Source organism: Neofelis nebulosa, chromosome 10, assembly GCF_028018385.1.
Source record: "Neofelis nebulosa isolate mNeoNeb1 chromosome 10, mNeoNeb1.pri, whole genome shotgun sequence".
Lineage (NCBI taxonomy): Eukaryota > Metazoa > Chordata > Mammalia > Carnivora > Felidae > Neofelis > Neofelis nebulosa.
In genome coordinates, this window is record NC_080791.1 from 37,818,705 (window position 1) to 37,842,816 (window position 24,112).

The 24,112-nt window shown below is 41.5% G+C and overlaps 1 protein-coding gene and 1 non-coding gene across 3 annotated transcripts in view; both read left to right on the forward strand.

The window, feature by feature from the left end:
* MAML2 (mastermind like transcriptional coactivator 2) overlaps nt 1-23,643 on the forward strand; it is a 347,914-nt gene extending 324,271 nt beyond the window's left edge. The window contains exons 3-5 of one of the 2 annotated variants that reach the window (XM_058687398.1): nt 10,757-10,960; nt 16,086-16,197; nt 19,815-23,643. In XM_058687398.1, coding sequence (XP_058543381.1) covers nt 10,757-10,960; nt 16,086-16,197; nt 19,815-20,830 — 1,332 coding nt within the window. In that variant the 3' untranslated portion in view covers nt 20,831-23,643. The remainder of the gene's footprint in view (nt 1-10,756; nt 10,961-16,085; nt 16,198-19,814) is intronic. The other variant, XM_058687399.1, reaches the window with a different exon arrangement.
* On the forward strand, nt 6,162-6,291 carry LOC131488980 (small nucleolar RNA SNORA11). The gene has a single exon (XR_009250356.1). It is a non-coding gene; the product is annotated as a small nucleolar RNA SNORA11 (small nucleolar RNA).
* Nucleotides 23,644-24,112: the final 469 nt, after the last annotated feature.

A 24,112-nucleotide genomic window follows, 5' to 3' on the forward strand; every position in this document is an offset into this window, starting at 1 on the left:
AGAGCTAACATTTTTATCCCATGTGCCTTATGGCAGGAGGTTCTGTCCCCAATTTCTGCTTCACATGGATTCTTCATTTATGTATGTATTTATTTATTCCCCCCAAACCCACAGACATGTATGGAAGGTCTGCTGTATACTGGGAAAAACATGGCGAACATCCGAGCCTTCTAAACACTTCTATTGGGAGGTAGATATAAGCAAACAAGCAGTTGTGATAGAGTGAAAAATGCCCTCCTATGAGCCAGTACCAACTGTTATGGAAGCACAAAAGAGGGGCAGGCACTGAACAGCACTGGGAGGCCAGAGGAGACTTCCTGAAAACTTGACATCTGAACTGAGCAAAGAAAAAAGAGTGATCCCTTGGTAGGGAGGAGCAGGGGAAGAGGGCTCCCGGCAGAGATGTTGTGAGCATATGCGAAAGTGTGGAGAGGAGAAGGAGCTCTGTGGGTTTGAAGAATTGCAAGTAGTTTAATATCACTAGAGTAGAAAGTGAAGAAAGCATGTGTTGAGAGACGAAACTGGAAAAACATGCAGAGACCAGATCATGGAGGGCCTTCTGTGCCATACTCAGGAGCTAGGACTTGATTCCAAAGGCTGAGAGGAACCATAGATGGCTTTAGGCTGGGGGTACAGTGTAGAGAATGTATCCAAGTGGAAAATCATTTCGTTACTCTCATAAACACTAACCTTTGAGGGGTAGGAGGTGGAGTTCTCAACGTGAGGTCAACGGATGGTCTGTGGATGTTTAGAAAATTTGTAAACTCCCTGAAAATGTAGACACAATTGTTAGTTGTATGCGTACTTGGGGGTAAGAAAAGAGAGGCAGAATCCATAGCTTTGCGAACCCCTCAAAAGGCACTGTTATCCAAAGAAGAGCTTGAAACCACTGCTCTAGGGATAAAAAGCTAAAAGCTAACTTACAGAGCAGAAATTTCAGGTCCGCCACAAAGAGCCCTTCTAAAGTTAAAGAGTTTCTCTTTTAAGAAAAATTTCTCATTCCTTCCCCTGAGTTACCAAACTCTTCCCACTCCACCCTGACCCACTGACGTTTTGTTCCTGGCCACTCTCCCACCTAAATGCTGCTTCCTCACTCATGGAACTGGTCTTCTGTGCCAACCCATAATAAGTGTCCACCCCAGAGGCTTAGAATAGATGCAGTGTCCTGGTGACTTGAAAATTGGGTAACATCTGAAGGATGAACTCTACAGTGACCACAAAATTCATTCTAATCATTTGAACCAAACAGATTATAAACATATGATCAGGGTTTCCCTGCAGGGTAAGTGGGAAGGTTCTGAGCAAGTGAAGAAAAATGCCCTATTAACTAGAAAGAGAAAGCAGCTACTATTCGTAATTGCAAAGGACAAAGAAAAATACTAACTCAGATACAATCTTCTGTGTTTGCATACTCCACCTTGCAACATTTGCCCTACCCTGCCCCCAACCCCCACAAGCTAGTTCTTTTTTTTTTTAAGGTTTATTCATTTATTGTGTGAGAGAGAGGGCAAGCATGCGCACACAGGCATGCAAACAGGGAATGGAGAGACAGACAGACAGAGACAGAGAATCCCCAGCAGGGACCACGCTGTCAGGACATGGGGCCCAAACTCATGAACCCATGAAATCATGACCTGAGTCGAAATCGAGAGTCAGACACCGAACCAACTGAGCCACCCAGGTGCCCCCAACAAGCCACTTCTATCAGACAAGCTAAGGTTCTCCTAAGCAGATACATTTTGTTCCATGCATCGCTCCTTAATGTTTCCCTGGATTGGGATATGTGTTCTTCATCTTTTAGTGAGGTCTGTGACCTCGTGCAAGTCAATTCCTTAACCTTTCTGGGCAACGTCTTCATCTGTAAAATGAAGTCGGATGAAAGATCTGTAAGTTCCTTTTCAGTTCCCACAGTTTGTAATCGTGGCTGGAGTGGAGGGCGATTGTGAACAGACGTCATGATAGGTATTTCTCATTCCCGACTTGCCAGTTCTTTCCAAGGATTGCTGGGCACTTTGTTTCAGGCATTTTATCAATTTAATATAAAAGACCAAAGTACTTAGCATTCCTTGGCCAGTACAGCCAAATAGTGCAAGGGTCAGCAAACTTTTTCCATTAAGGGCCAGATAGTAAATATTTTAGGCTTTGTGCACCATAGATCTCCATCACAGCTCTTTAGCTCTGTTGTGGTGTGAAAGCAGCCACAAACAATATACAAATGCATGTGCATGGCTATGTTCCAATAGAATCGTATTTACCAAAAAAGGTGGCAAGCTGTGTTTGACCAGTCTTGCCATAGTTTGCTGACCCTTCAAATAGAAGACAGGCAGCCTGAAGACAGGAGTGTTTTATCCCTTCAGTCTTTGGGTTTGGAAGTTGTTTCCTGGACGATTTCCCGGTAATTGTTTTGTGGTCATTGTTGTTGTGTCAGAACTATTCAATTATTTTAGCCACACAGAGCCAGCTCACTATCTGTGCCCCAAGTAAATAACTTAGTGGGGCTGCCAGCTTGCAGGGAATCTGAAATGGTTAAGGCAACTTGTTTCTCAGGCATAGAGATAAATAAATGCCTTCATAAGTAGACAGTTCAGAAGATGAATAGCCTGGAAGAACAGTTGAGCAGTTAGTTCATTGAGACAGGGGAAGAAGAGGGCAAGAGAGAAGGGGGGGTGGGGAGAAAGATTGATTGAATAGCAAACCCGTTTATGAGATCTACTGTACAAACTTGCCCAGCTGGGTACTTTATCTTGAATTTGTTTTGCAAATTGCAGATGCCTAGCTCTGGAAGCCAAGAAAAAGAAAGGGCAGTCATCCCACGCCAAAATACTCTCATGGATCCCAAGTAACTTACATTACTTCATTTTTGTGGGGGGGGGGGGGAATCATTATATGTCCCCTTCCAAAATAAGTTCAGAAAAACAGAGAGCCATTTTACCCAGATGCCCAGAAGAAGACAAATATTTTTTAGAGTGTTGTTTTTTTTTTTCCTTTTAATATTAAGAGAACAATACCTGCCTGGTAACTTGGCTTGCTTTGTGAAACTTACCCTGTCGCACTGTTCAGCGCATTAACAGTAAAAATGGCTGAATTCAATGAGTCTTAGTATTTCAACATATTTCAATGAAACCAGGGATATTTTTGTTTGCTGCTTTAGGATGTATCTAGGTGGACACTGTTCTACCTTTTGCTGAAATCAATCCTGCTTGACAGAGACTTTGCATTGTATTAAATGAAAGAAAGAGGTAATCACAGCATTTTTATTAACATCTTTTAGAAAGATCTCTCACGTGTTAAACATGACTTACAAAAACATTTTATCAAAGTAAGACCCAGTGGCCATGCCTATCCTCTTGATGTTGGTTACTAAGATTTACAAGATTGGTTTCATACAGTGTCTTTACATTTTTATCCCTGAAATATTAAAGAAGAGGTTTTGGTGAAAGAGCTGTTATGGATAGAAAAGTGGAATTTATTTCTAATTTTTTTAATTTGGACATTTTTTTCAAAAGGACCTCAACCTAGCTTTGAGAGAAATAGAGTTAATAGCAGGAAGAACAAGTCATTTGCCCCTTAAGGAAAGGGGTGCCCATTTACAAGAGTTCAAGTATCTCCTTAATTTTCCACCAGGTCTTGTAGACATAGTTTATCTCCTTGTTGAGTTAGTGCTTCCTGTAGTAATTCATGGACATGATACTAAGTCAACAAAGTAACACGTTTGGGAAAGCATTCTTTTACCATATTTTCCCATTAAAACATGCTTCCAGCTTCCTATGAATGTGAATCAACTTCACATGTTTGGATTGCCTTTGGCATGACAAACTGGTTTCGTCATCACACACCTGATTTACCAATGGTTTTCTAACATCCTTGAGACCATTCTGGAAGGTAAATTTTCCATCAGCAGTCCAGCTGGAAACTTGAAAGTATAGACGAGCTGCAAGGTTTTTCAAGTAGGCTACATGGACTTTGATCTCCAAGGCATAGAAGAATGCATGATACATAGTAGATGCTGAACAAATAATTGCTGAATAAATGAATCATTGAAGAATGAAGATAACAATTCTAAAGATATAGCTTAATTATTGGGAAAACTTTATTAAAAGAATACGGATATGCTTTTATTGGCCTGGCAGTCCTATGCTAGATGAAAAGAAGGATCAAGAAGCTTTAACCATATCTCAACACTCTAATTCAGTGGCTTAACTAATACTATAACAGGACTTTTTTTTTTTTTTAATTTTTTTTTCAACGTTTATTTATTTTTGAGACAGAGAGAGACAGAGCATGAACAGGGGAGGGGCAGAGACAGAGGGAGCACAGAATCTGAAACAGGCTGCAGGCTCTGAGCGGTCAGCACAGAGCCCGACGCGGGGCTCGAACTCACGGGCCAGCCCGATGCGGGGATCGAACTCCCGGGCCGTGAGATCATGACCTGAGCCGAAGTCCCAAAGTCGGACGCTTAACCGACCAAGCCACCCAGGCGCCCCTATAACAGGACTTTAAACTCTTAAACACACACACACACACACACACACACACACAGATGTGAAAAACTTTAAGTGCATATTCAATGTACATGTATATTAAATCCCAGAAGAATAGGATCAGAAGCCTAATTTGTTGGTTAGCATCAAATACTAACCTAGAAACAGAAAACACACAGACACAAAATGAAAGATCATTCAAATTCAGGATTTGAACCAATCACGTGGCTATTGTTTGCTGTTAAATCAACTCTGAACACCAGTTTCTCTAGGAAACTGGGTTTTCTGCATATAAAAGATAACATCAATGGAAGTGGCCCAATTCATTCACAATCACACGCGCGTGCGCGCACACACACACACACACGCACACACACTTTTCATCGATAGGCTGAGGGTGTGCCATTTTTACCATGGTCTTCACAAGTTCACAAGCTCTTAAGGATAAAATGAGCGTTGAGATAGAAACAGATTGATTTCTATTAGGCCAAGTTCTACGGGAATGAATGTAAGGCAAAGAGCGAGGCCGAATCTGGAAATCAAAGCCGACGCATCAGAGCATATTTTTCTTTCAAAATATTATATGTACTAAAGTTTGCACAACATCTTGGCAATGACAGCAAGCCTGTGTAAGGAGGTGTTTCGTGTTTCCTCGCTAACATAAGGGCAAAAGAATGTAGCAGCAGCCAAATATTACTTCAATCATGAACTGAAGGCATGTGTATACTAGAGTACATGATAAAGCCTGTAGGCCAGAAGCTATGAGGCTTCAAAATCTTTTACAAAATTCCAAAAGAGAGCTTATCTCTTATTTTTATATCCTTTGGTATTGTAAAGGAATGAAACTAAATTTAGCACAGTCCATCTGTTTGATTAGAGAAAGGAACATAGTTACATTTTCTTGGTATGCAGATCTTTTCTGAATCTTAGAAGGGGCTAGTTTTCCAGATTTCACTGGAACTTATTTTGAAGTTCGCTAATTTTGCCAACACTAAGCACTCTGCCCACCTCTTTCTCTGCATTTTTCCCCTTTCTAAATAATTTTTTAATGTCTAGAAAATAGAAAACTGCCTAGCATCCAGGAGGTAGTCAGTAAAATGTATCAGATTCCCTCATGGATGGATGGCTGCATAGGTGACTAGATTAGGCCACTAGAAGTTCTGGAATTTAATCTTGAAGCACTCGTGGGTATCATACCACCTGATGGAAGTCATTGTGCACTGCATCGTGCTGTAGGAAATTTGAGGTTCATGGGGTACGTAGTGTGTGCACCTTAGATTCCCAGATAAACTATAAGCCAGAGATCTGAATCTCAAATGCCTACATGAGCCAGGCAAGCAATAGAAATGAGGAAAATGGGGGGTACCTGGGTGGCTGAGTCGGTTGAGCATCCAAATTCGGCTCAGGTCATGATCTCATGGCTTGTGAGTTTGAGCCCCACATCAGGCTCTGTGCTGACAGCTCGGAACCTGGAGCCTGCTTTGGATTCTGTGTCTCCCTCTCTCTCTGCTGCTCCCCTGCTTGCACTCTGTCTCTCTCTCTCTCTCAAAAATAAATAAACATTAAAAAAAATTCAAAAATGAGGAAAATGGGCAGATACAATAAAATAAGAAATACTGGGGACTGTGGCCCATGGAGAAGCGCAAGGGCCAATTTATGTTTCAAATATGATGGGAGCACAGGGTGTGCTCAGAGCAGGGGGCCTGCAGAAATGGCTCCACTGTTTATAACACATCCAACAGCAATCTGGGTTCATTATGACAAGGGGCACAAAATGTGTGGCCTTCCTATGAACAGATACCCTACACGTGTCCCACCCTGCACCTCCATGTGGCTCTGGGCAGGACCGGCAGCCTAAGGCTTTGTAGGCCTCAATCCTGGAGGCAGAAACTCTGAGAGTGAGCATGAGAGTAGGCAGGGGCTGGAGGGCAACCCTCCCACAGGACCCGAGCTGCAGCATCAGGGCTAGGAAGGGGCCCCCTGGGAACCGCTGGTGCAGCCCCAGGTTGGCAAACGTTTACCTTCCTCTTGCGCGGAGGTACCTGAAATACAAGGCTCCCAATAGCAGCCGACCGGAGGATGAACTCCTCTGCGGCCTGAGAGCGCACCACGAGACCAGCAAGATGAGGGTGCAGAGACTCATCACCCAGAACCAGAACCAAGACCCCCAGGAACAGAAGGCTCGGTTCTTGAAGGCCGTGGATGACAGGTTCACGACGATGGGTGTGGATATGGCCGAGGAACCTGCCAGGGCCCAGAGGAGCACCCAGAGAGCATCAGGGAGGAGGCTCTGATGGGAAGGTGGAGCCAAGACGACATACAGGGGGAGCCCCTGACCTGGGACAAGGAGCGAGGTTTTGCTGATCCCTGAGCCAGATCCAAGCGGTGCCTTCTGAATAGCACCCGTGCCAACAGGGGAGGCACTTGGAGAGCTGGCGTCAGCGGTGAGTGGCACCAATGATGGGGACAGCACCAGCTCCACCATCCAGACCAGAAATGCTGCGAGAGCGAGTGCCAACTTCTGCCGGATCCCACAATGCTGACGATCCGCGGCAGAACAGCTCAGCACGCCAGAGCGCCTCCACAGAGCCCCTCTTAACACAGCTCTCTAGGCAGCTTCTCCCTGCCCATCCAAGATGGCATGCAAGGCGAAGCTGTCTTTGCCCTTCCTGCTTTTGTCGCGTTTTCATGTTTTGGGTATCAGTGTTCAAGTTGCAAAATGAAAAAAAAAAAAAAAAAAAAAAAGCTAAACTAAACTAAACCAAGATGGGAGCTAAACACACTGCCTCTGCAATCCAAGTACGCTTACGGCACAAGCTCCATCACAAAGATAATTGTGTCTAAAACATCTCTGGCCTATACAAAACAATAAGTAAGTAAATAAGAAAAGTATTAATCACTAAATTTAACAAAGTACCTCCTAAGTGCCTCGGACTGTTCTAATTTCGTCTGGTTTCATTTTCTGCCGTTAGTGTCATTACTTCTAATTTATGATGGAAGAAATGAAGGCACGGTACTTAGTGCATGTATACTGACTGCACTATTAATAAATAATTGGATGGTAAGAAATAAAAACCAGCACGGAGAAAAGCCAGGTGTCAGGGCCCCGGGCCAAGGCCCTAACCCAGATGAAGGAAGCACCCTCCAAAAGACCTTCCATCGGAGAATAGCACTCGGTTCCTCTTCTGACATCACCAGGTAGAAGGATAAAAGTCGTTCCCTGAGTCTGTCCGTAGCTCCATCTCGACGATGTAGCTGACCTATGCATGTCTGGAAGGGTCGACGCAGAACAACTTCCTGCAATCTGCAAGGCCTGACTTCCTTGCTTCACAACAAACAAACAAACAAGACGACTGCTCCCGTGTGTTGAAATAATGCAAACAATTATAAGCAGCTGCTGCTTATGAAGTGCTGACTCTGTGCTCGGTATTATTGGCCTTGTATTATTTCCTCTAATTCTCACAGGGACCCTAGGAAGTCGGCACTGTTATTGTGCCCACTTTCCAGACAAGGAAATTGAGGCTAGTGGAGGCAAATTAACTTCTCCCAGATCACACACCTAATAAGTGCCAGAACGGGGAAATGAATTGCAGCAGGCTCATCTGCGGAGCTCATGATCTGGAGCACTGTGTGGCCATGCAAAGAAGGCTGAGAAGAAAAATGCATTGAATTTTTCTATGCATGTTTGTCAACCGGGTGTTTTTTTTTTTTTTTTTAGCACAAAAGCTTGCACTAAACTTCACATTATTATAGAAAAGAGCAGATGATTTCGATTCTGGTTGACAGTGGAGAGTGGAGGGCCAACCACTGTCTCCACTATATTCTCTCTCACCCTGATTTCCTCTGGCATCACTTCTGGTCATCTTTCTCTGACCCCACCTTTTTCTCCCTGCCGCGGGCTCCGCTTCCCTCTCAGTAGTGTGGGTGGGCCAATGATTCAACACTCAGTCCTCCAGATACTTCCTTTTCCACCTGCCCTCCGAGAGCCCTCAACCCACAGATCTTCATCTACTAGCATTGTGGTAATGACCCTCTGCGCTAGTCTCCAGACCCACATCCCTAGTGGCTTGTAGGACACGTGGGTTGAACTTTTTCCCCCAAGAGCCAAGAGGGGTTTAACTTTGAGAGGACTGGGCATTGTGTGCGGACGTGTTAGAAAATGGTTTTTTGCACAGGGGATGTGCCTGCCTCCGAGATGGCTCCCCTTATTTTTAGTTAACTGGTGAGGAGGACTGCCCCTCTCCCAGACCCGACAGCCCTGCCCTTCTGTCCAACACACTGCCTTCCACGTGCCTGATTGAGAGTGCAGGGGGTGTTCAATAAACACTTGCTACATGGACAGGTGGGTTTGCAAAGTTTTGAAGTATAAGCACCTTCTTCTTCAACACTGCTCATCATAGCTGAAAGACAATTGGTATAGTGATTGAGAAAGAGAGTTCTGGACTCAGACACACCTGGCTTCAAATCTTCCTCAACTACTCGCAGCTGTGTGATCTCTGCGCTCAGGTTTCTCATCTGCAGAACTGGGACGATAAAACTAGCTCTTGCTGGGGCGCCTGGGTGGCTTGGTCGGGTAAGCGTCTGACTTCGGCTCAGGTCATGATCTCACAGTCCGTGAGTTCGAGCCCCGCATCGGGCTCTGTGCTGACAGCTCAGAGCCTGGAGCCTGTTTCAGATTCTGTGTCTCCCTCTCTCTCTCTGCCCCTCCCCTGTTCATGCTCTGTCTCTCTCGGTCTCAAAAATAAATAAACGTTAAAAAAAATTAAAAAAAAAAAAAACCAGCTCTTGCTCATTGTTTCCTTCGGAGGATTCAATGAGATAAATCGCGTAGCACACTCAGCACAGTGTCTGGCTTATAATAAGGCTCAGTGCATGGTCATCTTTAAGATTATTTCGTATCGCTTTGCTTTTGAAGAGGTGGGCAAGCTCTGTAGCCCCAGGGACTACTAAAGCGAGGCCAAGTTTTCTACATCCCCAGGCTGTGGGCTGGTGGCTTTTGTTTTTGTTTTTAGTTCAGTAGATAACTAAAGAAAAAGAGGGAGGTAAAAGGGAAGACACTTTCCACAAATGGAGTGTGTGGACTACTCATCAGGCATCACGAGAGTTGCTTTATCTTTTCAATCTCTCGTAACTTCCGACAGTCCAGTTGGAGAATGAACGTTGGGTTTTATTGCTCTCATAATCCACTGTTCCTCAAAGAGCATTTCCTGGATCAACGAGTATTAGAATTACCTGGCCAGGTACCTGATTTGTAGCCTCACAGTTTCTGGAGCAAGGCCAGAGCATCTGTTTCCCCAGTGAATACCATCAAAGTGTGAGGACCTTTGACTTAGTTCTTGTATCATATCTAAGACTCGATTCTGTGCTTTCTTGTATTTTTACATGTAAGCATGTAATTTCCTCCTTAATTGGACACATTCTTCAAGGTGGGAAGAGTCCTTGTAATTCCACCAGTATACAGCTCAGCCTGAACACATCATCGGGAGTTCATGAAAACATTTGACCAGGTTTAGCTCTCTGCCCTGCAAGGCCCTGACTTTGTCAGTGCCTAAAGATTGGTAGAGACCTTGAGTTAGAATGGCAGTTCACCAATACCCAATATTACTAATATACAATGTTGAATTTTTAATTAATACTTTCTCATCGTCGGCTGGCTGGGTGTTCTTTTACTGACTGATACACTGAAATTCCTGGCTTACTTACCAGGGAGCAAAATTAACAAGTCTCTGTAAGGGCAGGTCCCTTCTACGCTCTTCGGAGTGTTTGTAAAACAGAAACTCACAGGTCTTCCTGCCTTGTCACAAAGAGTGGGGCCCCTTCTGACCAAAATGGTTTATTCAAGTTTTGAACCTATGAATTGAAACATAATTTTCGTTGCAGGATCAGCAATGATATGTGCTAACTTTAAGGAAAAGGAAGAACTTGTTACTTTATGATGTGTTTGTTCCTGAGCAATTGAGAGGTTTGCCATATGTTTTTATGGTAGTTTTCTTTGAGGTTCCATAAACGCCTTCTGGAATGTGGAGCGTCCACCATTAGAGTCGTATGGGAGCTTTTCCAGTGCCCTAATGTCATTAACCCTGCTGCTTTGGTTGCCATAATATGCATTTATTTCTCTTGCATTTAGAAAGCAATTCTCTGATCCCCAACCCATTTAACCATGTTTGATCTTAACAAGATGAAAAATGTTTGGAATCTAAGCTTATGATCTTTGTGCTACATTTTTGTTTCTTCTAATTCACAGTAGCTTCCCCCACCCCCCTTCTCTTCTTTAGGATCAACACTCTGTGGTAGGCCAGAGCATAGGCCCCAGTCCAAGTCCCAACCCCTGCTCAAATCCAAACACCGGAAGTGGTTACATGAACTCCCAGCAATCACTGTTGAATCAGCAATTGATGGGAAAGAAACAGACTCTACAGAGGCAGATCATGGAGCAGAAACAGCAACTTCTCCTCCAGCAGCAGATGCTGGTTGATGCGGTAAAACTTTCTCCTAATTTCTTCCTGCACGTACCTATGGGCCTAACAGGGAATTCGTTGCTGCCCATTTCTATTTACTGCCCTTTCTCTGTGCCTACTTCGGTGATAGCAACAAGGGTGTCCTGGCTATAAGAGAGGCTAATTCTATACAGAAGTTAAAGTGCTATGGGGAAAAAAACAAAACAAAACTGGATTTACCAGCTGCTGGACAGTTGAAACGCAGGGCACCCCACCTCACTAGCCCTGCCCAGCCTAGGAATGTTAAGAACTACCACCGTGGGTATTTGAATCAGGCAAAAGGAATCATTCTTGTGCGACTGCCCTGAGGGGCAGAAGTAGTGGACAGAACTTGAATCCGCTCGAATCCCAACTGATTTTAGAGATAGAAGAGTTTCAAAAACAGTTGTGAAAGCCAGCATGGAGTTTCAGACCTTAAGATTTGGCTTCCAACATAAAGCATCTCAGAATGGAAGATATATTCCCAACTTCCACCATATCTAAGTGGCCTTAAAGAAAGGGCAGGTGGTTATTTCCCAATCATTGCCCAAGCTTTAACCCTGCTTCACTATTTATCTGCTGTCCCTTCCGTATCCTCAGACATACATTCGGGCACTGGTTCAAACCTTTCCCACCTCCGAACAACAAGCCCCGTCTCCAAGCTTCATTCTCTCCCTTCAAACAATTTGGCTAAATAAAGGGAAAAAAGGGGCAAAGTTAACCATCTACAGGTTAATGGAGCCAAGGTCTACAAAAATGTGAAAAACCAAATAAAAAATATTTATGCTCAAGGAGCTTTGTAGTAAAAGTCAGAAATCTAGGGCGTGATAAGCACTATAATTCATTCAGTAAATATTAACTAAATTTCAGTCAGAAAACAGCTATAAACAAGACAGACCCTGTCTTTGTCCTTAAGGAGCTCAGAGCCCACAGGATGTCAAATAAATAGGCAATTGTAGGGCATGTGATTAAATGCTATGATGTGGGAAGTACATCAGAGAGGAAATATGTCTACTGAAGATCTGAAGCTGACATAGGAGATGGGGGAAGGAGAAGGAGGATATTCAAGACAGAAGAATCAGCATATTCAAAGACTCAGAGACAATAATGTATACTACATATCACATTCGATGTGAGGCATAGAATATGCACAAGGATTAGCAAGTAATAGTCAAGGAGGCCAGAGAGGCCAGAGAGCCAGAGGATAGAGCTTGATACATCAGAATTTACACTGTCTGAAAAGCAATGGAGAGGACTTTAAACAAGGGAGCACTAGACTCAGATTTACAATAAAATATAAACAGGGTAAGGGAAAATGTAATGGAAGAAAGGTAAAATCCAGCCAGGAGAGATTAAAGAAAGTCTCTGAGAAGATGCAAAATTTGACTTTGACTTTGACTTTGAAGGACTGTAGAATTCTGATGAATACAGTAGGTAGCGTCTGCCATTCCAACATGAGATTGGGCCAGACACCAAAAGGTACAGCCTCGGTGTATATTTGTTGGTGGCTTTGAGATTGTAAGATTGTATTATGAACTATTTAATACATAATGAAAAGTATAAATAATCACATAATCATTTATTATTTTTAAAGAATGACAAATGGAAAAAGTCTGGAGGCCAGAGCATGTGAGAAGTAGTGAGGAATGAGTAAGGAATAGTGAGCACTAAGTTTACAGGTGACCCTGAGTATTGCCCTAAGGTATAAGATGAAGGGGTGATACTGACTGGATCACAAAGTGAAACAACTGATTTATTCTATAAATCTTCCAGAAGTTTTCAAAACTCTACCTGTCCCATGTACTCTCTCCCTTTTTTGATCTTCATCAACTACATAGCTTGAAAACAAGGGCTATGGAAGAGGAAAACATACAATCTAAGATTGACACACTGGGCGCTCTTTTCATTATTCCCACCAGTACTACTAATGTGTTGAATTACAACATGCAAAGTTTGAATTTCTGGATTTTCAGCTCTGATTAAAAGGCACCATGAGGGTCTTGTCCTGGCACTGGCCTACCTTTCATTGGACTCCAGTTGAATCACCACTGGGACAGGTGCAAAAGGCATCGGCATAAGCTGTGAGAGATGAATGACAATGAGCTGTTGGTTTTGTGATTTTTATAAACCTTTCACATTTCTCTTTGTTTGGATGCCATTGACAGTGCCTGTGCTTTTTAGCATATCCAGGAAGAAATAGTCTTTGATACCGCTTTTCATTAGCATATGCTTTGTAGTCCTTTCCCGTCAGTTGGCAAGGCCAGAAAGGCGCCTAAATTGAGACATTTTCTCATGAATGTGTGTTATCCTTACTCTCCATTATTCTCCCACCAATGAAGAAGAACAAAGAGGAAAGATGAGTAGTACTTAACACAATGGGCATCACAATAACCAGTGCAGTTTGTGTACCTACTGTGTGCCAGGCGCCATGCTGAGCTTTTACAGAAGTAGAGGATTAATCCTTATAACCAGAGTACAAGGGGGGTCGTAGCATTATCTGCATTTCACATTTTTGAGATGACAGTACCAAAGCAGGACAGATGAGTGCAACAGCATTTATTTCTTTGGTAGGTTTTTAGGTCCAACCCAACTATTGGGTTGAGTTATAGGGTCCATGTCCATGAGATATGAGTGGATAAGTTACATTTCATGTTGCACAGAAGTAATCTCGGGGATGACCTGTGAGTTTACACTTACACAGAATGGGAACGTGCTCCTTTTGCACGGAATGGGCATGGAAACAGTCTGCATTCTGTTCTGGAGGCTGGTCTTTGCTACTCCTCAGCAGGAAGTGACAGACAAAATGGCAGTTCCATGATAGTCCATACACAAGGCCATTAAGTCTAACTCATTTGTGAACAAGTAGTTTAAGTAACTCAAGCTTCCAGAGAAGTATTGTTAACCCTTTGAACAACCTAATAGCTCCCGTGCAAAAAAAAGTCAGTAAGTAGGTTGAATACACATAAAAATAAGTCCAGATTTGAGATCTAGTCTTTCATGGGGAACCGAGAGCCTGATTCTTTCCCTCTCTCTCTCTCTCTTTCTCTCTTTCACACACACACATGCAAACATGTGCGTGAATGTGCAAATCCTGTTTTCTTCAACTTAAACAGCAGAAACACCTAATTCCTTAAGAAAAAAAAAATGATAGATGCTTTTGAAAAAGAGAAGAATTCAGAAAGTCTCATGCTTGGCAAAAAAATCAAAACTGTCAGCTTGCACAATAGTTTATAACAAGAATGGTTGAACATCACCACATTTGGGTTCATGGAACATCTCAAGCTGTTTCTTAAACATTTAGGGTTTGGGAAAAACCATAAAGAGTTTCTCCAACCACTTTTTCCCTTAATTTGTAAACCCATATTTAAAAGAAATGTAATCCATATGTTTCTGATTCATTTACACTTAGCTCATCAAAATTGTGTTTTATACGAATTACTTGATGCCCAAAAACCCTGTGAGTCTTTCAAGTTTTTTTCTTAGAAACAAGAATTTGAACTTAATTTGTTGTTGTTTTAAGGCTATTTTTTTTCCTTTATAGTAGATTTGTTCTACTTGGAAGGTTTGGAATTTGATGGGAAACTGAGAAATACATGGTTAAGTGGGATCTAAGTTAGCCAGTTCACATTTGGCTTCCATCTAATTTATCTGTCTACCTTTACAAGGTTTTCTTTTCTATTTATTGACTTTTCTATAATGATATTGTTCTGTCTACCTACGCTGGTTGTGCTTATCTTTGAAAATGGAAGTTGCTTTGGGGTTCATACAAAGTTGCTGTAAAGCAATTCTAAAAACTTCCTGATCCATGCTGAGAAAGAAAAGAACTGATATGACACTCACAGCCAGGCCATTAAAGACATAAACAATCTTATAGAAAACTAACCTTAGATGGGGTTATTCTGAGACCACGATAAAATGAGACAAAATAGGCCACTTCATAACTTTGTCTAACTATGGACACAAGGCCATTGAGAAACCCACAAAAATACCAACCTACTTTTTGCTAAATGAGTGATGGCCACTTCTTTACTCAATGATGGAATCAACCTCCCTTTCTGACAGCTTACAATCTAGAACAAATCCTTGCTTCCTTAGACCCTCCCTAAATCACCCAAGCAAAGCCCAAATCCTATAATAGCTTCTTTCTAACATACTAGTACCAAGACACCACTTGGACCCCCATGATGTGCATTCTCCCTCACTGCAATGAGAAATAAACCCAGTAGGTGTGTTCCTGGCGGTCTTTGGCTAAAGGCATTGATAATATAGAAAGAATGTGCCTACTTCCTCTTTTAGCTCCCAAACTCACCTACCATTAAGAGCTAATGGTGACTGATTCCAGAGGGAAGAAAAGAAAGGGGCCTGGGAAAATTCTGTGCTTTGAGAGAATGGGACACAGAGAAACAGAGAAGCAAGTATTGTACTGTGTGGCAGGAAAAGAGTCCGAGTCTTTGACCCAGGATTCGATTTCTGTTCTCCCATTCTGTGATCTTTGTCAAGTTACATGACCTATGGAAGCTTCCATTTCTTCATTTATTAAGTGGGAATAATCACACCTATCTTCAAGGGTTGTTTTTTTTGGGGTGGGGTGGGGTGGGGAATGAGGTAATGTGCTTATCATGTCCCTACCAGTACCTGATAGTTATCTCCCGGCATCTCCAGATTTAGCAAATAAAAATACAGGATAACCAAGTGTCCTGTATTTTCTCTGGCAATCCTACTCCTATAGGCTTTCTACACCCTGTGGGACCAGAATTAAATAATAGGTACCATAGCATATCAGACGTGCTACAAAATGAAACCAGAAACACCCTCTCGAGAAGCACAGGAATTTAGTTTTCACTGAAATCTAATTGCAAAATAAAGAAAATGAGATTAGTTCCTAGACTCAAAACACACAGTGAATGTTAAGGAGAAGTAGAAATTATACTGCCCTGCAGGAGATTTATTGAAACTGAGAAGACTTGTCTCTGGATTAAGACCTACTAAATAAGGTCTGCGATACACAGCTATGATGGCAAAATTGTTCTTATAGTCTTACTCTTTTGAATCAACAGTCTGAGAATGTTTGCAAGTGGGAAAGTTAAGTATGTGACTTAATATGTTTTCGCTTGTATTTGTTTTCAAGGAGAAAATTTCTCCACAGGATCAAATCAATAGACATTTGACAAGGCCACCCCCAGATTATAAAGACCAAAGAAGAAACGCAGGCAGCATGCAGCCAACTGCCCAGTATTCTGGTGAGTGTTCTTAAAAACCGGTGAAAATCATTAACTGCAGAAGAAAGAAACTTGTTCCATTTTGATGTTTCCTCCTCTTCCCACCTCATATTGAAATATAACATCTTTCTTAGAATCCTTCATTAGATCCCATTTAACTTTCAGATCAAGACCAAACTGGGTATTTTTTTTGTCCTTCCATCAGTTCTTGATGATTCTCGTCCTGCACTCACCTAGTTCACTGCCCTCCAGATTACCCCTTAGAGTTCAAAAGAGCTTAACTATTTCCTAACCGCTGTGTTCAACCATTCTGCTCCCAGCAAATATCTGGATCCAGATCATGTAAGGGAAGCAGACATTTCTCCCTCTTGGGACTTGCATCAAGTCCAATCTTCTTGTCTCTGCTTCTGGACTCATCTCTCTGGAACAAATAGTCCTGCCACCAAGACATAATTGAAAAGCAAATGAAGATTCATGAAGTCTCGCAAAAAACAAACAAACAAAAAAAACCCCCAAAAACAAAAAACAAAGGTGGACCGCATTGAGGATACAAAGTTAAACTTCCTAATTTTGCTCCATGTAATATAAGTGGTGGGCACTACCACTAAAATCTCTCTGCTCCCTCTCCAAACTCTAAAAGAACCTCTCCTAGACCTAACCCAGACTGTTTCTGCCTTCTCCTATTTAGAATGGATTCAAGTCCCATCTGCCCAGAACTCTGCACTTTCTCATGTAAATTAAGCTTGTCCTCAGTTTTTCCAAGTTCTATTTTGCCTGTTACCTTCATCTATCCAGGAAGGCATGCAGAAGACTATCTAAAGGAGGTGCCATGAATATTCCTGTTTTTAAAAAATATTTTCTGGTCCTGTTATGCATGGTAATAACTATATTGTACTAATGTATTTAAGCTCTTTAAATGTACCAGACTGTCTTTCACCACTAAAATTTGGAATGAGATATATGCAATCCACTCTCTAAGATTACTTTGTCTCAGGCCCCAGACTGGATTCTCTATTTGAGTCTGTCTTCAAGGTAGTTGAAAGACAAGATGGAGGTTCATTTGGAACATGGCTTCTCGGTGATAATGGCTTATCAGTGGTCATGGGGAAGCTAGGAGCCCTTTGAAATATTCTGAAAAATTCAAGATGCATGTTTGGACTTTTCCCGTTCATGTAAAAGAATCTCAAGGATGATGGTTTCATGGTGGCTGTACCATGTTGTCAGGGATTTCTTTTGTCTTTCTGTTCCACCTTCTTTAACATGTAGCTTCCCTCCTAAGGATGGCCTTTTGGCCACCACACTGCCATCCTTCAGATCCATATTCCAAAAAGAAGGATAAAAGAAGGGAAAAGGTAAAATGGCCTCCCAAATGAGTCAGATTCTCTTTTTAAAATAGGCTTCTTGGGCTCTCACCTAGTAACTTCTACCTTTAGTCAGAATTTATTCATCTGGATCCCTCCATCACCAAGGAAATTTGGAAAATGTGGCTTTTCAGCTGGGCACATTGCTGAAAAATCAAGGGTCTGTTTTTCTAAGGGATACAGGGAGGCTGGATACTTGGTAGGCACCCGCAGATCACTTTCACAGGGCATTTTCCCAAGGGAGGGATCTTGAGCATCCAGTTACTGACCCCTAAATGGTTAAGAACCATTGCTCTAGAGCACTGAACTTCCCATGACTTCTGAGAATGAAATAAACAACAAGCACAACACACTCTCTTTTATCATTTTTTATTTTAATCTCAGTACAGTACGAATTACCTTGCCCAGATGTTAATATAAGAAGTTATGTATGAAAATCACATGGAACAATTTTAACCACGTATTAGGAACTTCTAAATATTAACTGTGATTAATATTTTGTGATCTTTATGGAAATTCTCCCAATTCTGGTACTTTAAACATATTGCCCTCCTCATAAATCTTCTCAGGGCATATTTTCAAAATAGAGAACACCAGAAGGAATGATTTTTAAAATCTTTACATTTTTTTCCATAAGCACTTTCGTAGTGTCACTCCACTTCTCATGAAACCTTTAGACCCAACAGGATGTTGCTTACCCTCATCAGCTGTCTGTGAACTCTTTGCTGTTCAAGCATCTCATACCTGACTCTGCTCCCTCTTTATCAAACTCTCACTGCCCTACCAGTGCAGGGCTCTGTGCTCAGTCTGGACATACAAGGAGATACAAGAGACTGATCCTGCCTTCAAGGGGTATGTAGTCTAGTGGAGACATATTTTAAAACAAATAGCAAGGACTTCAGTCTGTCCAGCCGTGTGCCATGCTAGCTATCCCCAAGCAGTCAGGGTACCCTAGGGCTACAACTACAGCCATGCTCTCTTCATACACTCCTGTTCTGAGATTTGTATATGTGTCTAATTCTTGTTTATTAGTATTTCTGATTCTCTGGGTCTCCCTGCATCTCTGCAGGGAGAGTACTTTAAAAGAGTATCTTTCTCCAAGTGACACATGTACTTCAATCTCTCATTAACTCATTCATTCAATACCAACTGAATACTGTGCGCCATCCACTAGGCTTAGAGAATATGACAGTGAACAAAACAGGTGAAAATGTTTTTCCCCGTGGAACTTATCATCTACAAGGCACTTATTTTCAACTTTTTGGCATACCAGTTTTGCTTCCCAAGATGTTTTCCCAAGATGACTTCAACCAAGTCAGGAAGATTTTAATGTGTTGACTAATCACTATGTGGTATGTGCAAGCTCACTATTCGACAGCCTATGATTGATGGTTCTACTTTGGGGTTCTATGGATTTCCTAAGACGAGGGCTAACTAGGTGCTGAATGAAAACTTCAAAGAGCAAATCCTTCTGGAAAAAGCAGGCTAGAATATCCGGGAAAACTTAATGAAGGAGCTTAGACCTTGGCCTGAGCCTTGAAGAAAAAGTAAGGCTCAGCAAGTTAAGAAGGGCATCACAGGAGAGGGAAATAGCATGAGCAAAGGTAGCTCAACATACGTGGATAACAATGCAAAAGTAACTATACCTCCTGGAGCAGAGGGCTTTCCACATGGAGATAATCAGCGAAGCATGGAATACCTTGAATTCCAGATGTTTAAATAGATGGGAATTTACCCTTTGGACACCTGGGGGCCGCTCATGGAAGCTTCTTGAGTGGGGATAATGCAGATGGATAACTGGACATGATTTTCAAGGCCACAGGTTTGGAATATTAATCTAGTAGCCACATATGGGATTCATCCACACTTTCTTATTTGGACCTGAGGTAACCAGAGGCATGGATTTCATAACAGCTGGTTAATCACAGTTGTAGTCTGGTCTCAGAACAGAGTAAAGCCAATTCCGAATGAAATAAAGATTGACTGTCACCTCTTCTCAAAGACTCCAGAAGAGGAATACAGTAAAACCTAAAAACCAGAGCCATTTTAGTGTAGCCTTTTTTTCTAGAATATATAAACTCTTGACCAAGGGATGACCTAAGTGATACTTCCTTGCAAACTGTCTCACTTCTTTTATATAATACCTGTGATGATTATTTCTCTTTATTTGTCCCTTCACCTGAACACAGTTTCAGAGTTGATAAGTTATTGCAAATTGCTATAATAGAGGAGATAACCTATGGTTATAAACTAATATAACTGTCTTCTTTTTCTCAGGTGGCTCATCAGCAGTGACTTTAAACTCTAACCAGGCTTTGGCAAACCCAGTTTCAACGCATACCATTTTGACTCCAAATTCCAGCCTCCTGTCTACTTCCCATGGGACAAGAATGCCGTCGTTACCCACAGCAGTTCAGAATATGGGGATGTATGGAAATCTGCCTTGCAGTCAACCTGGCACATACAACGTCACTTCAGGAATAAATCAGTTGACCCAACAGAGAAACCCAAACCAACTGATAGCAAATCAAAACAACCCTCTAATGCCACGGCCACCTGCCTTAGGGGCAAGTAATAATAACAACGTGGCTACTTTTGGAGCTGGACCTGTCAGCAATTCGCAACAATTAAGACCAAATTTAACCCATAGCATGACAAGCATGCCCGCACAGAGAACATCAAATGTTATGATCACATCCAGCACAACCGCACCAAACTGGGCCTCTCAAGACACAACAACCAAACAACAGGAAGCCCTGAAGTCCACGGCAGTCCGCTTCCCCACAGGTGCACCTGCAGCCTACCCTCCAAATCAGTCACTGCAGCAGGCAGTTGGCAGCCAGCAGTTTTCCCAGAGGGCAGCGGCCCCTCCTAACCAGTTAACACCAGCAGTGCAAATGAGACCTATGAACCAAATGAACCAAACATTAAATGGACAAACCATGGGTCCACTCAGAAGTCTGAATCTCAGACCCAATCAGCTAAGCACACAGATCTTGCCTAATGTGAACCAGTCGGGAACAGGGTTGAGCCAGCCGAGGACAGGCATAAGCCAGCCACCATCTATGACACCAGGCAACTTTCCTTCACCCAACCAAAGTTCCAGGGCTTTTCAAGGAACTGACCATGGCAGTGACTTAGCTTTTGACTTTCTCAACCAACAGACTGATAACATGGGCCCTGCCCTGAACAGTGATGCTGATTTCATTGATTCCTTATTGAAGACAGAGCCCGGTAACGACGACTGGATGAAAGACATCAATCTTGATGAAATTCTGGGGAACAACTCCTAAAGGAGAAGAGAGGGACGATTAATACACTCTAAGCACTAAAAGGCAGTATTTTACGAGGACTCTGTAAAGGCCAAACTCTTGACTTTTAGTTGGATGATATGAAGACACCTTGGCTTAAAAATGGAAGCGGAAAGTAACTGTAGTGCTCGGTTCAAACGCTTGTTTTAAATCTCAACCCTGAAAGTAAAATATTGGGATCACTTTTCCCTGTCTAAACTCCAGGACAGAGTATCCAGTTTGCCCAAACAGAACTGTGATGTCGATGTGTAATTAGTTGTGTAAAATAGGCTTTCCAAGCTCCTTTCCTCCCTGAAAGAAAAGTAATAGACCTTGTAGCTCATTAAACCTCATGTCACACGGAGGTACTAGTTCCAAGCAGCAAGCAACAAATTCCTTAATTTGCTCGAATAGATAGATGGAAGTGTGATTGAATCTTTCCACTCTGTCTTTTCATTTAGTTTCCCTAAGACTTCCAGGGCAGATGGAAATGTTATAGGTTTGTTTGGAGTCACCAGTGTCCTAAGTAGAGAAAAGCCAGAGAAACTAGAGAGCGGCCAGTGGATTATAGAATTTCTTCCCCAGGTTCACCTCTCACTTTGTCAATATTCCTACATATGCTATACTTCAGCAACATGCTGTGTTGAGTGAGGAAACAAGATTGCAGGGCTATCCAACTTTATCTGGGCTTCCACAACCAATTTCTGAATGCATTTCCAAGTCTTAGATACAACCACAACCTGTCCTAATCATACTGAAATATTAGTGCATCCCTGTCGGCATCAGATTTCACTATTTAAAAAAGAAAACATCCCGTTGGACAATGCTATAAAGGAGATTTATTTAGCCCCCAATGACCTGGGGTGTTACCTATTGTGATGATGCCTACTGGTTAGTTTCCTTGCTGAGTGAAATTGAGCCTTGTCTTTCCTGCTTATGTTGATGACCAGAGACAGATTTGTAAGCAAACTGAGACAAGAAAGTATCTTGTTTTGATTGGAGATAAGACACAGAAGGTCAGGACAAGAAATGGTGGGGATGGATGGGTACAATCTATTTCATAGGGTTTGAAGGAAAGCATAATTGAGAGAGAAAACAATCTGTCCTGATTTGGGCATATTGTTTGGGTAAAGAGCTGAATAGAATGTAGCAATCCATACATTCTTTGCTCCCTGACGTGATGTGTCTTTACCACATGCTAGATGGACCCTTCATCTCTAAGCCTTCTCCCTCAGGGCTGAGCACTGTATCAAAGAAAGAAGTTTGGTTGAGTCATGTAACCTCAGTGCCCACACACAGACCAGCTGTAAAATCAGGAGAATGTGTTGATTCGGATCAGATGAAAAATATTGCTATTATTTTCCTCATTACAGAAGAACATAGGTTATCTTCAGCCTTTTTAGTTATACATCCACATATTCAATCATCAAATGTAATTTAACTGAAGTTGTTTCACAACTAAGTCTTTAAATATCTGTCCTAAAAAGATCATATTTTGAAAGTTCCGCAAAGCCCTCTCTCAATCTTTAAAATGTCTAGACGCACTCTCTTTCTTTTACACAATACCAACATCCCTGGCCCAGAATCTCTTCTGTGCTGGGTTGTAAATATGAATAAATTACTTGTTTTGTAAACTTTTGTAAAGAATATTTTGGTAGAAATACTTAAAACATATTCTTTGGGTTATATTTATACATATGTGAAATAAATATACTATCAAAAGGTTATATTTTATACAAAAAGTAAATTGTTACCTTTTGTATGCTAATATACAAAGTTTTGTATAATATGATGGTTTATTTTTAGCTCTACACTTAAACCATAAGAGGTCAAGTGAGAACTTTTGAAAAACTATCAAGAGGCTTGTTTAGACAAAGTTATATTCTGAAACCTTCATAAGAAAGCATTCCAGGTTTCAATTTTTTCTTTTCTTCCCCTGCTCCCAAAGTCTTTTTTAAATCCATAGTTCTTGTGTCTTATTTGGTTATACTGCTGTGCACATTGTATTGGTTCTTGCTGCATGTGATCTACTGTGTGTTTTCCCATTTTATAAAACAGTGTTTCTCCATGCAAAAAAAAAAAGGAAAAAAAATATGTACATATAAACACTTTTATTTTATGACTCCTCCCTGTTGCTGTATATATCTGCCAGCACGTCCCAGGTACACTCCTGTGATTCAGCTTATTTTTACCCTAACATAAATAGTATGTTTTGTAGTAGCTATCAAATTTAAGAGATAAAGCAATCAGAATGTTTGGATCTTCTTCTATCTTAATGTGAATTTCATAATTAATGTCTATTTATTCAGCTATTCATTAAAATACAGGATTCTTTGGGAAAAAAAATGGTGTAGTCCATAGTTTCTGTTTTTTGGCAGCCTATTACCAAAGATGATGTAATTTTCCGGAGAGCTGAGATAATGACAATGTGATAGACATACTGTAGCCAAAACTTTAAGATTTACAACTTAAAAGCTATTGGAATACAATCTCCCATTTATACAAATACCAGACTACTTAATTATTGGCATTGTTTATCATTCTGACATATTATACAGGAGGTAGAAGGCATTTTCCTTTTTTTTTTTTTTTTTTTTTTTTTATTCAAAGACTAGAAAGCAATTTAAGCAAATAATTCATTCTTGGCTTTGTGTTAAGCCCAATGAAGATAAATAACTCTGCTCTAAGTGAATGCATTAATACTACTCGCATTACTGTAACTGTACCCATAACTGTAAAGACTTCAACTTGTAAAACAAGTACTTTGTATTGTGTGTAATTTCATGTGTTAAAAAATAGTTTTAAAAAATTCAGAAGTCGTTCTCTTGTATGAAATCATACTTTCAGTCACCAGCAATATTGTTGCCGTATCACAGAAAGTTCTGAGAACTATTAATAGTGATGGGCAGATTTATTCTCTGGGAAGCTTCTCATACTAGTGAAATACTGTCTTGTGTCCTTTCAATGTTCTTTAGTTCACTTACAAAGTTTGTATTAAGATCCTATATGCACAGGACTACTCAATACTAAAGAAACAGTCCCTAATTATCAGGCATGGTGGGCCTTTGGGCATTTTTCAGACCAGTCTGAGCAAACACAAGGCCAGGTAAACACAGCCTCGCTGAACATATGTACACATTCCCTCTTGAGAGTCAAAGAGGTTAACAAAAAGATGGGTGGAGGCAATGAGAACCCTTCTCACCGAATGTTCTTGCTCCCCTGTGGAAGTATGTTGCTGGGGTTCCATTGTCCATTTCCCCTCTGCCATAATGGAGGAATAATAAA